Source organism: Oncorhynchus masou, chromosome 14 (genome assembly GCF_036934945.1).
Source record: "Oncorhynchus masou masou isolate Uvic2021 chromosome 14, UVic_Omas_1.1, whole genome shotgun sequence".
NCBI lineage: Eukaryota > Metazoa > Chordata > Actinopteri > Salmoniformes > Salmonidae > Oncorhynchus > Oncorhynchus masou.
Window position 1 is genome coordinate 33266996 of NC_088225.1, and position 18075 is coordinate 33285070.

General features: G+C 46.5%; 1 protein-coding gene across 1 annotated transcript in view; it reads left to right on the forward strand.

Annotated features, from left to right (window-relative positions):
- LOC135553877 (serine/threonine-protein kinase SMG1-like) overlaps nt 1-18075 on the forward strand; it is a 130821-nt gene that overhangs the window by 15457 nt on the left and 97289 nt on the right. The window contains 4 exon segments of the mRNA XM_064985803.1: nt 9130-9343; nt 11401-11526; nt 13303-13375; nt 14061-14158. Coding sequence (XP_064841875.1) covers nt 9130-9343; nt 11401-11526; nt 13303-13375; nt 14061-14158 — 511 coding nt within the window.

Consider the following 18075-nt stretch of genomic DNA (forward strand, 5'->3'; position numbering starts at 1 on the left):
CTAGACAGCTGGTATAACAGACTAGACCGCTGGTATAACAGACTAGACAGCTGGTATAACAGACGAGACAGCTGGTATAACAGACTAGACAGCTGGTATAACAGACTAGACCGCTGGTATAACAGACTAGACAGCTGGTATAACAGACTAGACAGCTGGTATGACAGACTAGACAGCTGGTATAACAGACTAGACAGCTGGTATGACAGACTAGACAGCTGGTATGACAGACTAGACAGCTGGTATGACAGACTAGACAGCTGGTATGACAGACTAGACAGCTGGTATGACAGACTAGACAGCTGGTATAACAGACTAGACAGCTGGTATAACAGACTAGACAGCTGGTATAACAGACTAGACAGCTGGTATGACAGACTAGACAGCTGGTATGACAGACTAGACAGCTGGTATAACAGACTAGACAGCTGGTATAACAGACTAGACAGCTGGTATAACGGACTAGACAGCTGGTATGACGGACTAGACAGCTGGTATGACAGACTAGACAGCTGGTATAACAGACTAGACAGCTGGTATAACAGAATATAACAGACTAGACAGCTGGTATAACAGACCCAGACAGCTGGTGTAACAGACCCAGACAGCTGGTATAACAGACTAGACAGCTGGTATAACAGAATAGACAGCTGGTATAACAGAATATAACAGACTAGACAGCTGGTGTAACAGACCAGACAGCTGGTATAACAGACTAGACAGCTGGTATAACAGAATATAACAGACTAGACAGCTGGTATAACAGACTAGACAGCTGGTGTAACAGACTAGACAGCTGGTATAACAGAATATAACAGACTAGACAGCTGGTATGACAGACTAGACAGCTGGTATAACAGACTAGACAGCTGGTATAACAGACTAGACAGCTGGTATGACAGACTAGACAGCTGGTATGACAGACTAGACAGCTGGTATAACAGACTAGACAGCTGGTATAACAGACTAGACAGCTGGTATAACGGACTAGACAGCTGGTATGACGGACTAGACAGCTGGTATGACAGACTAGACAGCTGGTATAACAGACTAGACAGCTGGTATAACAGAATATAACAGACTAGACAGCTGGTATAACAGACCCAGACAGCTGGTGTAACAGACCAGACAGCTGGTATAACAGACTAGACAGCTGGTATAACAGAATAGACAGCTGGTATAACAGAATATAACAGACTAGACAGCTGGTGTAACAGACCAGACAGCTGGTATAACAGACTAGACAGCTGGTATAACAGAATATAACAGACTAGACAGCTGGTATAACAGACTAGACAGCTGGTGTAACAGACTAGACAGCTGGTATAACAGAATATAACAGACTAGACAGCTGGTATGACAGACTAGACAGCTGGTATAACAGACTAGACAGCTGGTATAACAGAATATAACAGACTAGACAGCTGGTGTAACAGACCAGACAGCTGGTATAACAGACTAGACAGCTGGTATAACAGACTAGACAGCTGGTATGACAGACTAGACAGCTGGTATGACAGACTAGACAGCTGGTATAACAGACTAGACAGCTGGTATAACAGACTAGACAGCTGGTATAACGGACTAGACAGCTGGTATGACGGACTAGACAGCTGGTATGACAGACTAGACAGCTGGTATAACAGACTAGACAGCTGGTATGACAGACTAGACAGCTGGTATAACAGAATATAACAGACTAGACAGCTGGTATAACAGACTAGACAGCTGGTATAACAGACTAGACAGCTGGTATAACAGACTAGACAGCTGGTATAACAGAATAGACAGCTGGTATAACAGAATATAACAGACTAGACAGCTGGTGTAACAGACCAGACAGCTGGTATAACAGACTAGACAGCTGGTATAACAGAATATAACAGACTAGACAGCTGGTATAACAGACTAGACAGCTGGTGTAACAGACTAGACAGCTGGTATAACAGAATATAACAGACTAGACAGCTGGTATGACAGACTAGACAGCTGGTATAACAGACTAGACAGCTGGTATAACAGAATATAACAGACTAGACAGCTGGTGTAACAGACCAGACAGCTGGTATAACAGACTAGACAGCTGGTATAACAGAATATAACAGACTAGACAGCTGGTATAACAGACTAGACAGCTGGTGTAACAGACTAGACAGCTGGTGTAACAGACCAGACAGCTGGTATAACAGACTAGACAGCTGGTATAACAGAATATAACAGACTAGACAGCTGGTATAACAGACTAGACAGCTGGTATGACAGACCCAGACAGCTGGTATAACAGACTAGACAGCTGGTGTAACAGACCAGACAGCTGGTATAACAGACTAGACAGCTGGTATAACAGAATATAACAGACTAGACAGCTGGTATAACAGACTAGACAGCTGGTATGACAGACCAGACAGCTGGTGTAACAGACTAGACAGCTGGTATAACAGACTAGACAGCTGGTGTAACAGACCAGACAGCTGGTATAACAGACTAGACAGCTGGTGTAACAGACCAGACAGCTGGTATAACAGACTAGACAGCTGGTATAACAGACTATAACAGACTAGACAGCTGGTATAACAGACCAGACAGCTGGTATAACAGACTAGACAGCTGGTGTAACAGACCAGACAGCTGGTATAACAGACTAGACAGCTGGTATAACAGAATATAACAGACTAGACAGCTGGTATAACAGACTAGACAGCTGGTATGACAGACCAGACAGCTGGTATAACAGACTAGACAGCTGGTATAACAGACCCAGACAGCTGGTATAACAGACTAGACAGCTGGTATAACAGACTAGACAGCTGGTATGACAGACTAGACAGCTGGTATAACAGACTAGACAGCTGGTATAACAGACTAGACAGCTGGTATGACGGACTAGACAGCTGGTATAAGACTAGACAGCTGGTATAACAGACTAGACAGCTGGTATGACAGACTAGACAGCTGGTATAACAGACTAGACAGCTGGTATGACAGACTAGACAGCTGGTATAACAGACTAGACAGCTGGTATAACAGAATATAACAGACTAGACAGCTGGTATAACAGACTAGACAGCTGGTATAACAGACCCAGACAGCTGGTATAACAGAATATAACAGACTAGACAGCTGGTATAACAGACCCAGACAGCTGGTATGACAGACTAGACAGCTGGTATAACAGACTAGACAGCTGGTATGACAGACTAGACAGCTGGTATAACAGACTAGACAGCTGGTATAACAGAATATAACAGACTAGACAGCTGGTATGACAGACTAGACAGCTGGTATAACAGACTAGACAGCTGGTATAACAGACTAGACAGCTGGTATAACAGACTAGACAGCTGGTATGACAGACTAGACAGCTGGTATAACAGACTAGACAGCTGGTATAACAGACTAGACAGCTGGTATAACAGACTAGACAGCTGGTATAACAGACTAGACAGCTGGTATGACAGACCAGACAGCTGGTATGACAGACTAGACAGCTGGTATAACAGACTAGACAGCTGGTATAACAGACTAGACAGCTGGTATAACAGACCCAGACAGCTGGTATAACAGACTAGACAGCTGGTATAACAGACTAGACAGCTGGTATAACAGACTAGACAGCTGGTATAACAGACTAGACAGCTGGTATAACAGACTAGACAGCTGGTATAACAGACCAGACAGCTGGTATAACAGACTAGACAGCTGGTATAACAGACTAGACAGCTGGTATAACAGACTATAACAGACTAGACAGCTGGTATAACAGACTAGACAGCTGGTATAACAGACTAGACAGCTGGTATAACAGACCCAGACAGCTGGTATAACAGACTATAACAGACTAGACAGCTGGTATAACAGACTAGACAGCTGGTATAACAGACTAGACAGCTGGTATAACAGACTAGACAGCTGGTATAACAGACTAGACAGCTGGTATGACGGACTAGACAGCTGGTATAAGACTAGACAGCTGGTATAACAGACTAGACAGCTAGTATAACAGACTAGACAGCTGGTATGACAGACTAGACAGCTGGTATGACAGACTAGACAGCTGGTATGACAGACTAGACAGCTGGTATGACAGACTAGACAGCTGGTATGACAGACTAGACAGCTGGTATAACAGACTAGACAGCTGGTATAACAGACTAGACAGCTGGTATGACAGACTAGACAGCTGGTATGACAGACTAGACAGCTGGTATGACAGACTAGACAGCTGGTATAACAGACTAGACAGCTGGTATAACAGACTAGACAGCTGGTATAACGGACTAGACAGCTGGTATGACGGACTAGACAGCTGGTATAAGACTAGACAGCTGGTATAACAGACTAGACAGCTGGTATGACAGACTAGACAGCTGGTATGACAGACTAGACAGCTGGTATGACAGACTAGACAGCTGGTATGACAGACTAGACAGCTGGTATGACAGACTAGACAGCTGGTATGACAGACTAGACAGCTGGTATGACAGACTAGACAGCTGGTATGACAGACTAGACAGCTGGTATGACGGACTAGACAGCTGGTATAACAGACTAGACAGCTGGTATAACAGACTAGACAGCTGGTATAACGGACTAGACAGCTGGTATGACGGACTAGACAGCTGGTATGACGGACTAGACAGCTGGTATAAGACTAGACAGCTGGTATGACAGACTAGACAGCTGGTATGACAGACTAGACAGCTGGTATGACAGACTAGACAGCTGGTATGACAGACTAGACAGCTGGTATGACAGACTAGACAGCTGGTATGACAGACTAGACAGCTGGTATAACAGACTAGACAGCTGGTATGACGGACTAGACAGCTGGTATAAGACTAGACAGCTGGTATAACAGACTAGACAGCTAGTATAACAGACTAGACAGCTGGTATGACAGACTAGACAGCTGGTATAACAGACTAGACAGCTGGTATAAGACTAGACAGCTGGTATAAGACTAGACAGCTGGTGTAACAGACTAGACAGCTGGTATAACAGACTAGACAGCTGGTATGACAGACTAGACAGCTGGTATAACAGACTAGACAGCTGGTATAACAGACTAGACAGCTGGTATAACAGACTATAACAGACTAGACAGCTGGTATAACAGACTATAACAGACTAGACAGCTGGTATAACAGACTAGACAGCTGGTATAACAGACTATAACAGACTAGACAGCTGGTATAACAGACTATAACAGACTAGACAGCTGGTATAACAGACTAGACAGCTGGTATAACAGACTATAACAGACTAGACAGCTGGTATAACAGACTAGACAGCTGGTATGACAGACTAGACAGCTGGTATGACAGACTAGACAGCTGGTGTGACAGACTAGACAGCTGGTGTGACAGACTAGACAGCTGGTGTGACAGACTAGACAGCTGGTGTAACAGACTAGACAGCTGGTGTAACAGACCAGACAGCTGGTATAACAGACTAGACAGCTGGTATAACAGACTAGACAGCTGGTATGACGGACTAGACAGCTGGTATGACGGACTAGACAGCTGGTATGACGGACTAGACAGCTGGTATAACGGACTAGACAGCTGGTATAACAGACGAGACAGCTGGTATAACAGACGAGACAGCTGGTATAACAGACTAGACAGCTGGTGTAACAGACTAGACAGCTGGTATAACAGACCAGACAGCTGGTATAACAGACCAGACAGCTGGTATAACAGACTAGACAGCTGGTATAACAGACTAGACAGCTGGTGTAACAGACTAGACAGCTGGTGTAACAGACTAGACAGCTGGTGTAACAGACTAGACAGCTGGTGTAACAGACTAGACAGCTGGTGTAACAGACTAGACAGCTGGTGTAACAGACTAGACAGCTGGTGTAACAGACTAGACAGCTGGTGTAACAGACTAGACAGCTGGTGTAACAGACTAGACAGCTGGTATGACAGACCAGACAGCTGGTATGACAGACTAGACAGCTGGTGTGACAGACTAGACAGCTGGTGTAACAGACTAGACAGCTGGTGTAACAGACTAGACAGCTGGTGTAACAGACTAGACAGCTGGTGTGACAGACTAGACAGCTGGTAACAGACTAGACAGCTGGTCTGACAGACTAGACAGCTGGTGTAACAGACTAGACAGCTGGTGTAACAGACTAGACAGCTGGTGTAACAGACTAGACAGCTGGTGTAACAGACTAGACAGCTGGTGTAACAGACTAGACAGCTGGTGTAACAGACTAGACAGCTGGTGTAACAGACTAGACAGCTGGTGTAACAGACTAGACAGCTGGTGTAACAGACTAGACAGCTGGTGTGACAGACTAGACAGCTGGTGTGACAGACTAGACAGCTGGTGTGACAGACTAGACAGCTGGTGTGACAGACTAGACAGCTGGTGTGACAGACTAGACAGCTGGTGTGACAGACTAGACAGCTGGTGTGACAGACTAGACAGCTGGTGTGACAGACTAGACAGCTGGTGTGACAGACTAGACAGCTGGTGTGACAGACTAGACAGCTGGTATGACAGACCAGACAGCTGGTGTAACAGACCAGACAGCTGGTGTAACAGACTAGACAGCTGGTATGACAGACTAGACAGCTGGTGTGACAGACTAGACAGCTGGTGTAACAGACTAGACAGCTGGTGTAACAGACTAGACAGCTGGTGTAACAGACTAGACAGCTGGTGTAACAGACTAGACAGCTGGTGTAACAGACTAGACAGCTGGTGTAACAGACTAGACAGCTGGTGTAACAGACTAGACAGCTGGTGTAACAGACTAGACAGCTGGTGTAACAGACTAGACAGCTGGTGTAACAGACTAGACAGCTGGTGTAACAGACTAGACAGCTGGTATAACAGACTATAACAGACTAGACAGCTGGTGTAACAGACTAGACAGCTGGTATAACAGACTAGACAGCTGGTGTAACAGACCAGACAGCTGGTATAACAGACTATAACAGACTAGACAGCTGGTGTAACAGACTAGACAGCTGGTATAACAGACTATAACAGACTAGACAGCTGGTGTAACAGACCAGCCAGCTGGTGTAACAGACCAGACAGCTGGTGTAACAGACCAGCCAGCTGGTGTAACAGACCAGCCAGCTGGTGTAACAGACCAGACAGCTGGTGTAACAGACTAGACAGCTGGTGTAACAGACTAGACAGCTGGTATGACAGACTAGACAGCTGGTATAACAGACCAGAGAGCTGGTATGACAGACTAGACAGCTGGTATGACAGACTAGACAGCTGGTATGACAGACTAGACAGCTGGTATAACAGACTAGACAGCTGGTATGACAGACTAGACAGCTGGTATGACAGACGAGACAGCTGGTATGACAGTCGAGACAGCTGGTATGACAGACGAGACAGCTGGTATGACAGACGAGACAGCTGGTATGACAGACGAGACAGCTGGTATGACAGACGAGACAGCTGGTATGACAGACGAGACAGCTGGTATGACAGACGAGACAGCTGGTATGACAGACGAGACAGCTGGTATGACAGACTAGACAGCTGGTATGACAGACTAGACAGCTAGTATAAGAATAATTTTGCATGCCCAATTTTTCAGTTTTTGATTTGTTAAAAAAGTTTGAAATATCCAATAAATGTCGTTCCACTTCATGATTGTGTCCCACTTGTTGTTGATTCTTCACAAAAAAATACAGTTTTATATCTTTATGTTTGAAGCCTGAAATGTGGCAAAAGGTTGCAAAGTTCAAGGGGGCCGAATAGCCTTCATTTCTAGAGGCCATGTTTAGATGGGTGTTAAATGGAAACCAGCCTTCATTTCTAGAGGCCATGTTTAGATGGGTGTTAAATGGAAACCAGTCTTCATTTCTAGAGGCCATGTTTAGATGGGTGTTAAATGGAAACCAGACTTCATTTCTAGAGGCCATGTTTAGATGGGTGTTAAATGGAAACCAGCCTTCATTTCTAGAGGCCATGTTTAGATGGGTGTTAAATGGAAACCAGACTTCATTTCTAGAGGCCATGTTTAGATGGGTGTTAAATGGAAACCAGACTTCATTTCTAGAGGCCATGTTTAGATGGGTGTTAAATGGAAACCAGCCTTCATTTCTAGAGGCCATGTTTAGATGGGTGTTAAATGGAAACCAGCCTTCATTTCTAGAGGCCATGTTTAGATGGGTGTTAAATGTAAACCAGCCTTCATTTCTAGAGGCCATGTTTTGATGGGTGTTAAATCCAGACAATGTAGACCTTTTTAAGTGTTTTAGGATCTTTGTCAGGTTGTATGTTGGTTTGTACTGACTCTCCTGTCTCTCCTCTCTCTCCTCTCTCTCTCTCCCCTGTCTCTCCTCTCTCTCTCCTCTCTCCCTCCTCCTCTCTCTCTCCCCTGCCTCTCCTCTCTCTCTCTCCCCCTGCCTCTCCTCTCTCTCCCCTCTCCCCTGCCTCTCCTCTCTCCCCTCCTCCCCTGCCTCTCCTCTCCCTCTCTCTCCCTCCCTCCTCTCTCTCTCTCTCCCCCTGCCTCTCTCTCTCTCTCTCTCTCCTGCCTCTCCTCTCTCTCTCTCCCCTGCCTCTCCTCTCTCTCTCTCCCCTGCCTCTCCTCTCTCTCTCTCTCCCCTGCCTCTCCTCTCTCTCTCTCCCCTGCCTCTCCTCTCTCCTGCCTCTCCTCCTCTCTCTCCCCCCTGCCTCTCCTCTCTCTCTCTCCCCTGCCTCTCCTCTCTCTCTCTCTCCCCTGCCTCTCTCCTCTCTCTCCCCCCTGCCTCTCTCCTCTCTCTCTCTCCCCTGCCTCTCCTCTCTCTCTCTCCCCTGCCTCTCTTCTCTCTCTCTCTCTCTCCCCTGCCACTCTTCTCTCTCTCTCTCTCTCCCCTGCCACTCTTCTCTCTCTCTCCCCTGCCTCTCCTCTCTCTCCCCCCTGCCTCTCCTCTCTCTCTCTCTCCTCTCTCCCTGCCTCTCCTCTCTCCTCCTCTCTCTCTGCCTCTCTCTCTCTTTCTCTCCCGCCTCTCTCCTCTCTCTCTCTCTCTCTCTCTCTCCTGCCTCTCCTGCCTCTCCCCTGCCTCTCCTCTCTCTCTCTCCCCTGCCTCTCCTCTCTCTCTCTCTCCTGCCTCTCCTCTCTCTCTCTCTCTCTCTCTCTCTCCTCCCTCTCCCCTGTAGCAGTAAGCTGCTGTCAGAGCTGCGTCAGGAAGCAGCGGTATGCCTGGGTCTCCTGTGCACCGCTCTGAGCTATGAAACAGAGCGCATCTTCAAGTGGATGTTTGTCAAGTTCAGCTCCAGCACCCGGGACGAGGTCAGGCTGCTGTACCTGGTGGCAGCGTACCGAGCCCTGGAGGCAGCCGGGGAGAGGAAGGCCTTCTCACCTGTCATGCAGGTAGGAGGAACCAGGGCCCAGTTCATAGTGTCTCACAGTAGGAGGAACCAGGGTCCTGTTCATAGTGTCTCACAGTAGGAGGAACCAGGGCCCAGTTCATAGTGTCTCACAGTAGTAGGAACCAGGGCCCTGTTCATAGTGTCTCACAGTAGGAGGAACCAGGGCCCAGTTCATAGTGTCTCACAGTAGGAGGAACCAGGGCCCTGTTCATAGTGTCTCACAGTAGGAGGAACCAGGGTCCTGTTCATAGTGTCTCACAGTAGGAGGAACCAGGGCCCTGTTCATAGTGTCTCACAGTAGGAGGAACCAGGGCCCTGTTCATAGTGTCTCACAGTAGGAGGAACCAGGGCCCTGTTCATAGTGTCTCACAGTAGGAGGAACCAGGGCCCTGTTCATAGTGTTTCACAGTAGGAGGAACCAGGGCCCTGTTCATAGTGTCTCACAGTAGGAGGAACCAGGGCCCTGTTCATAGTGTCTCACAGTAGGAGGAACCAGGGCCCTGTTCATAGTGTCTCACAGTAGGAGGAACCAGGGCCCTGTTCATAGTGTCTCACAGTAGGAGGAACCAGGGCCCAGTTCATAGTGTCTCACAGTAGGAGGAACCAGGGCCCTGTTCATAGTGTCTCACAGTAGGAGGAACCAGGGCCCAGTTCATAGTGTCTCACAGTAGGAGGAACCAGGGCCCTGTTCATAGTGTCTCACAGTAGGAGGAACCAGGGCCCTGTTCATAGTGTCTCACAGTAGGAGGAACCAGGGCCCTGTTCATAGTGTCTCACAGTAGGAGGAACCAGGGCCCTGTTCATAGTGTCTCACAGTAGGAGGAACCAGGGCCCAGTTCATAGTGTCTCACAGTAGGACCATTCTGATACGCCCAGGGCCTTGTTCATAGTGTCTCACAGTAGGAGGAACCAGGGCCCTGTTCATAGTGTCTCAGTAGGAGGAACCAGGGCCCAGTTCATCATGTCTCACAGTAGGAGGAACCAGGGCCCTGTTCATAATGTCTCACAGTAGGAGGAACCAGGGCCCAGTTCATAGTGTCTCACAGTAGGAGGAACCAGGGCCCTGTTCATAGTGTCTCACAGTAGGAGGAACCAGGGCCCTGTTCATAGTGTCTCACAGTAGGAGGAACCAGGGCCCTGTTCATAGTGTCTCACAGTAGGAGGAACCAGGGCCCTGTTCATAATGTCTCACAGTAGGAGGAACCAGGGCCCAGTTCATAGTGTCTCACAGTAGGAGGAACCAGGGCCCAGTTCATAGTGTCTCACAGTAGGATAAACCAGGGCCCTGTTCATAGTGTCTCACAGTAGGAGGAACCAGGGCCCTGTTCATAATGTCTCACAGTAGGAGGAACCAGGGCCCAGTTCATAGCACACAACTTCAGAGTGAGTGTCTCACAGTAGGAGGAACCAGGGCCCAGTTCATAGTGTCTCACAGTAGGAGGAACCAGGGCCCAGTTCATCGTGTCTCACAGTAGGAGGAACCAGGGCCCTGTTCATAGTGTCTCACAGTAGGAGGAACCAGGGCCCTGTTCATAGTGTCTCACAGTAGGAGGAACCAGGGCCCAGTTCATCGTGTCTCACAGTAGGAGGAACCAGGGCCCTGTTCATAGTGTCTCACAGTAGGAGGAACCAGGGCCCTGTTCATAGTGTCTCACAGTAGGAGGAACCAGGGCCCTGTTCATCGTGTCTCACAGTGGAGGAACCAGGGCCCAGTTCATCATGTCTCACAGTAGGAGGAACCAGGGCCCAGTTCATAGTGTCTCACAGTAGGAGGAACCAGGGCCCTGTTCATAGTGTCTCACAGTAGGAGGAACAAGGGCCCAGTTCATCGTGTCTCACAGTAGGAGGGCTGACTTGGGATCAGTTTGACCTTTTTAAGATCACAATGAATAAGATGACATTGACGAGGGGGTGGGGGGGTGCCTGATCCTAGATCAGCACTGCCTGGTCCCTGATACGTTTTTGTTATAAGGCCCAGGGTTGTTGTTAGGGACGGTTCCGTTGAGAGAGGGGCCGGGTGGGTGACTGACCGTCTGTGGCGGCCATGTTTTGTGTCAGCTGGTGATGAGTAGCCTGCAGTCCATCCTGGAGAACCTGGACACGCCGGAGCTGCTGTGTCAGAGCGTCCGCTGCATCCTGCAGGTGGCCCGCTGCTACCCACACGTCTTCAGCACCAACTTCAGAGTGAGTGGTCACACACACACACACACACACACACACACACACACACACACACACACACACACACACACACACACGTCTTCAGCACCAATTTCAGAGTGAGTGGTCACACACACACACACACACACACACACACACACACACACACACACGTCTTCAGCACCAACTTCAGAGTGAGTGGTCACACACACACACACACACACACACACACACACACACACACACACACACACACACACACACGCCTTCAGCACCAACTTCAGAGTGAGTGGTCACACACACACACACAACACACTCTTGCGCCAACTTCAGACGTCAAATGTGAGCATCTGGTGGTGTTTTTTCTGGCTCCTACTGCCTGGCTCGCTCCCTCTTTCCCTCTCTCTCTCTGTCTCATACTGCCTGGCTCGCTCCCTCTCTCTCTACCTTGTCTCCTACTGCCTGGCTCGTTCCCTCTCTCTCTACCTCGTCTCCTACTGCCTGGCTCGTTCCCTCTCTCTCTACCTCGTCTCCTACTGCCTGGCTCGCTCCCTCTCTCTCTACCTCGTCTCCTACTGCCTGGCTCGCTCCCTCTCTCTCTACCTCGTCTCTACTGCCTTGCTCTCTCTCTCTCTACCTCTGTCTCCTACTGCCTGGTTTGCTCCCTCTCTCTCTACCTCTGTCTCCTACTGCCAGGCTCTCCTCTCTCGTCTTGCTCTCTCTCTCTCTCCCTCGTTTCCTACTGCCTGGCTTCGCTCCCCTCTCTCTACCTCGTCTCCTACTGCCTGGCTCGCTACCTCTCTCTCTCTACTCTCTCTCCTACTGCTTGGCTCGCTCTCTCTCTCTCTACCTAGTCTCCTACTGCCTGGCTCGCTACCTCTCTCTCTACTCTCTCTCCTACTGCCTGGTTCACTCCCTCTCTCACTACCTCATCGCTTACTGCCTGGCTCGCTCCCTCTCTACCTCGTCTCCTACTGCCTGGCTCGCTCCCTCTCTCTACTCTCTCTCCTACTGCCTGGTTCACTCCCTCTCTCACTACCTCATCTCTTACTGCCTGGCTCGCTCCATCTCTCTCTACCTCGTCTCCTCCTGCCTGGTTCTCTCCTCTCTCTACCTCGTCTCCTACTGCTTGGCTCGCCCTCTCTCTCTACCTCGTCTCCTACTGCCTGGTTCTCTCCTCGTCTCCTACCTGCCTGGCTCCTGGTTCTCCATCTCTACCTCGTCTCCTACTGCCTGGCTCGCTCCATCTCTACCTCGTCTCCTACTGCTTGGCTCGCTCCCTCTCTCTCTACCTCGTCTCCTACTGCCTGACTCGCTCCTCTCTCACTACCTCGTCTCCTCCTGCCTGGTTCTCTCCCTCCCTCTCTACCTCGTCTCCTCCTGCCTGGTTCTCTCCCTCTCTCTCTACCCCATCTCCTACTGCCTGGTTCTCTCCCTCTCTCTCTACCCCGTCTCCTACTGCCTGGTTCTCTCCCTCTCTCTCTCTACCCCGTCTCCTACTGCCTGGTTCTCTCCCTCTCTCTCTCTACCTCGTCTCCTACTGCCTGGTTCTCTCCCTCTCTCTCTCTACCTCGTCTCCTACTGCCTGGTTCTCTCCTCTCTCTCTACCTCGTCTCCTCCTGCCTGGTTCTTTCCTCTCTCTACCTCGTCTCCTCCTGCCTGGTTCTCTCCCTCTCCCTCTCTCTCGTCTCCTCCTGCCTGGTTCTCTGTCTCTACCAGCAGGTCTTCTTAATGTCCCCCAGAGTGGTCTACAGTGAAGTATGTGTGTTGTGTTGACCTTGCCTGTTGTGTGTGTGGTAGGATACGGTGGATATCTTGGTGGGCTGGCACATTGACCACACACAGAAACAGTCTCTGACTCAGCAGGTCTCAGGTGAGTAGACACACACGTTTTCCATCTTCCTGTTAGTATAGAATATAATCGCACTTCAGTGGGGTTGGACAGGTTTCTGCACGTCTGTAGTGGACATCAGTGTATGTTTTACACCAGGCTTGTCACGTGGATCCAATCGGGACCGTGCGGGTGGTTTGAGTTAAACTCCATATAGTTTACATGGATTAAAGCCAAATGGGAATTGATTATGGACCGATACTCATAGTTTATTGGCAGTCAAGGACCATCAAATTCAAAAAACACTATCAATAGTGGAGTCATGTCCTGGAAATGGACTGCAAGGAGATAAATAATAAAAAATGGAGTGCAGCCGTCCGGACCTCTCTGAACACCGAATACGGACCCCGGGGCAAAATGAGTTGGACCCCTCTGGTTTTACACAAGTCAACTGTGTGTGAACTGTGTGTGAACTGTGTGTGTGTGTGTGTGTGTGAACTGTGTGGGTGTGTGTGAACTGTGTGGGTGTGTGTGAACTGTGTGTGTGTGAACTGTGTGTGTGTGTGTGTGAACTGTGTGTGTGTGTGTGTGTGAACTGTGTGTGTGTGAACTGTGTGTGTGTGTGTGTGAACTGTGTGTGTGTGTGTGTGTGTGTGAACTGTGTGTGTGTGTGTGACCTGTGTGTGTGTGTGTGAACTGTGTGTGTGTGTGTGTGAACTGTGTGCAGGCTGGCTGCAGAGCCTGGAACAATTCTGGGTAGCAGACCTGACCTTCTCCACCACGCTGTTGGGACAGTTTCTAGAGGACATGGAGGCCTACGCAGAGGTCAGTAACACACACACACACACACACACACGTAGAATAAGTCTAGGGGTTTAACACCACAACAACATGTAGAATAAGTCTAGGGGTTTAACACCACAACAACATGTAGAATAAGTCTAGGGGTTTAACACCACAACAACATGTAGAATAAGTCTAGGGGTTTAACACCACCACAACATGTAGAATAAGTCTAGGGGTTTAACACCACCACAACATGTAGAATAAGTCTAGGGGTTTAACACCACAACAACATGTAGAATAAGTCTAGGGGTTTAACACCACAACAACATGTAGAATAAGTCTAGGGGTTTAACACCACATGTAGAATAAGTCTAGGGGTTTAACACCACATGTAGAATAAGTCTAGGGGTTTAACACCACATGTAGAATAAGTCTAGGGGTTTAACACCACAACAACATGTAGAATAAGTCTAGGGGTTTAACACCACAACAACATGTAGAATAAGTCTAGGGGTTTAACACAACATGTAGAATAAGTCTAGGGGTTTAACACCACAACAACATGTAGAATAAGTCTAGGGGTTTAACACCACCACAACATGTAGAATAAGTCTAGGGGTTTAACACCACCACAACATGTAGAATAAGTCTAGGGGTTTAACACCACCACAACATGTAGAATAAGTCTAGGGGTTTAACACCACAACAACATGTAGAATAAGTCTAGGGGTTTAACACCACAACAACATGTAGAATAAGTCTAGGGGTTTAACACCACAACATGTAGAATAAGTCTAGGGGTTTAACGCCACCACAACATCTAGAATAAGTCTAGGGGTTTAACACCACAACAACATGCAGAATAAGTCTAGGGGTTTAACACCACATGCAGAATAAGTCTAGGGGTTTAACACCACAACAACATGTAGAATAAGTCTAGGGGTTTAACACCACAACAACATGTAGAATAAGTCTAGGGGTTTAACACCACAACAACATGTAGAATAAGTCTAGGGGTTTAACACCACAACAACATGTAGAATAAGTCTAGGGGTTTAACACCACAACAACATGTAGAATAAGTCTAGGGGTTTAACACCACAACAACATGTAGAATAAGTCTAGGGGTTTAACACCACAACAACATGTAGAATAAGTCTAGGGGTTTAACACCACAACAACATGTAGAATAAGTCTAGGGGTTTAACACCACAACAACATGTAGAATAAGTCTAGGGGTTTAACACCACAACAACATGCAGAATAAGTCTAGGGTAGAATTTAATAAGTCTACACCACAACAACATGTAGAATAAGTCTAGGGGTTTAACACCACAACAACATGTAGAATAAGTCTAGGGGTTTAACACCACAACAACATGTAGAATAAGTCTAGGGGTTTAACACCACAACAACATGTAGAATAAGTCTAGGGTTTAACACCACAACAACATGTAGAATAAGTCTAGGGGTTTAACACCACAACAACATGTAGAATAAGTCTAGGGGTTTAACACCACAACAACATGTAGAATAAGTCTAGGGGTTTAACACCACAACAACATGTAGAATAAGTCTAGGGGTTTAACACCACAACAACATGTAGAATAAGTCTAGGGGTTTAACACCACAACAACATGTAGAATAAGTCTAGGGGTTTAACACCACAACAACATGTAGAATAAGTCTAGGGGTTTAACACCACAACAACATGTAGAATAAGTCTAGGGGAATTTAACACCACAACAACATGTAGAATAAGTCTAGGGGTTTAACACCACAACAACATGTAGAATAAGTCTAGGGGTTTCTAACACCACAACAACATGTAGAATAAGTCTAGGGGTTTAACACCACAACAACATGTAGAATAAGTCTAGGGTTTAACACCACAACAACATGTAGAATAAGTCTAGGGGTTTAACACCACAACAACATGTAGAATAAGTCTAGGGGAATAAGTTAACACCACAACAACATGTAGAATAAGTCTAGGGGTTTAACACCACAACAACATGTAGAATAAGTCTAGGGGTTTAACACCACAACAACATGTAGAATAAGTCTAGGGGTTTAACACCACAACAACATGTAGAATAAGTCTAGGGGTTTAACACCACAACAACTAGGGGTTTAACACCACAACATAGAATAAGTCTAGGGGTTTAACACCACAACAACATGTAGAATAAGTCTAGGGGTTTAACACCACAACAACATGTAGAATAAGTCTAGGGGTTTAAATACCACAACAACATGTAGAATAAGTCTAGGGGTTTAACACCACAACAACATGTAGAATAAGTCTAGGGTTTAACACCACAACAACATGTAGAATAAGTCTAGGGGTTTAACACCACAACAACATGTAGAATAAGTCTAGGGGTTTAACACCACAACAACATGTAGAATAAGTCTAGGGTTTAACACCACAACAACATGTAGAATAAGTCTAGGGGTTTAACACCACAACAACATGTAGAATAAGTCTAGGGGTTTAACACCACAACAACATGTAAGAATAGAATAAGTCTAGGGGTTTAACACCACAACAACATGTAGAATAAGTCTAGGGGGTTTAACACCACAACAACATGTAGAATAAGTCTAGGGGTTTAACACCACAACAACATGTAGAATAAGTCTAGGGTAAGTTAACACCACAACAACATGTAGAATAAGTCTAGGGGTTTAACACCACAACAACATGTAGAATAAGTCTAGGGTTTAACACCACAACAACATGTAAGTCTAAACACCACAACAACATAAGTAAGTCTAGGGGTTTAACACCACAACAACATGTAGAATAAGTCTAGGGGTTTAACACCACAACAACATGTAGAATAAGTCTAGGGGGGGTTTAACACCACAACAACATGTAGAATAAGTCTAGGGGTTTAACACCACAACAACATGTAGAATAAGTCTAGGGGTTTAACACCACAACAACATGTAGAATAAGTCTAGGGTTTAACACCACAACAACATGTAGAATAAGTCTAGGGTTTAACACCACAACAACATGTAGAATAAGTCTAGGGTTTAACACCACAACAACATGTTTAACACCACAACAACATGTAGAATAAGTCTAGGGGTTTAACACAACACAACAACATGTAGAATAAGTCTAGGGGTTTAACACCACAACAACATGTAGAATAAGTCTAGGGGTTTAACACCACAACAACATGTAGAATAAGTCTAGGGGTTTAACACCACAACATGTAGAATAAGTCTAGGGGTTTAACACCACAACAACATGTAGAATAAGTCTAGGGGTTTAACACCACAACAACATGTAGAATAAGTCTAGGGGTTTAACACCACAACAACATGTAGAATAAGTCTAGGGGTTTAACACCACAACAACATGTAGAATAAGTCTAGGGTTTAACACCACAACATGTAGAATAAGTCTATTTAACACCACAACATGTAGAATAAGTCTAGGGTTTAACACCAAACAACATGTAGAATAAGTCTAGGGGTTTAACACCACAACAACATGTAAGAAACACCACCACAACATAGAATAAGTCTAGGGGTTTAACACCACAACAACATGTAGAATAAGTCTAGGGTTTAACACAATATGTAGAATAAGTCTACAACAAACATGTAGAATAAGTCTAGGGGTTTAACACCACAACAACATGTAGAATAAGTCTACACACAACATGTAGAATAAGTCTAGGGGTTTAACACCACAACAACATGTAGAATAAGTCTAGGGGTTTAACACAACACTAAACACAACAACATGTAGAATAAGTCTAGGGGTTTAAATAAGTCACACAACAACATGTAGAATAAGTCTAGAATAAGTAGAATAAGTCTAGGGGTTTAACACCACAACAACATGTAGAATAAGTCTAGGGTTTAACACCACAACAACATGTAGAATAAGTCTAGGGGTTTAACACCACAACAACATGTAGAATAAGTCTAGG